This window comes from Penaeus monodon, chromosome 22 (genome assembly GCF_015228065.2).
Source record: "Penaeus monodon isolate SGIC_2016 chromosome 22, NSTDA_Pmon_1, whole genome shotgun sequence".
Taxonomy (NCBI): domain Eukaryota; kingdom Metazoa; phylum Arthropoda; class Malacostraca; order Decapoda; family Penaeidae; genus Penaeus; species Penaeus monodon.
The window spans coordinates 15,749,380-15,749,627 of NC_051407.1; the positions used below are offsets into that span (position 1 = coordinate 15,749,380).

The window sequence follows — 248 nt, forward strand, 5'->3', positions numbered from 1 at the left end:
GGCAGGAAACCGCACCCTGTGGGAGTTCGGGTGGGCCTACGGCGTGGGCTGGGGCGCGGCCATCTTCCTGTTCGGCGCCGTCGTCCTCCTGCTGTGCGACCAGGAGGAGGAGGAGATTTACTACAAGGAGCGCACCATCATCCACGCCGAGAATGACTCCAGGTGAGGCCGGGCGTGGGGGCATGGGGTGGGCACGGGGGGGGGAGGTGGGCTGTGGGTCGGGATGGCATGGAGGGCGCGGAGAGGTC

General features: G+C 69.0%; 1 protein-coding gene across 1 annotated transcript in view; it reads left to right on the forward strand.

Annotated features, from left to right (window-relative positions):
* Positions 1–248, forward strand: part of LOC119586946 (transmembrane protein 47-like) — a gene marked incomplete in the record, with an annotated part of 75,991 nt that overhangs the window by 70,954 nt on the left and 4,789 nt on the right. The window contains 1 exon segment of the mRNA XM_037935679.1: positions 6–162. Within this exon segment, the coding sequence (XP_037791607.1) occupies positions 6–162 (157 nt within the window).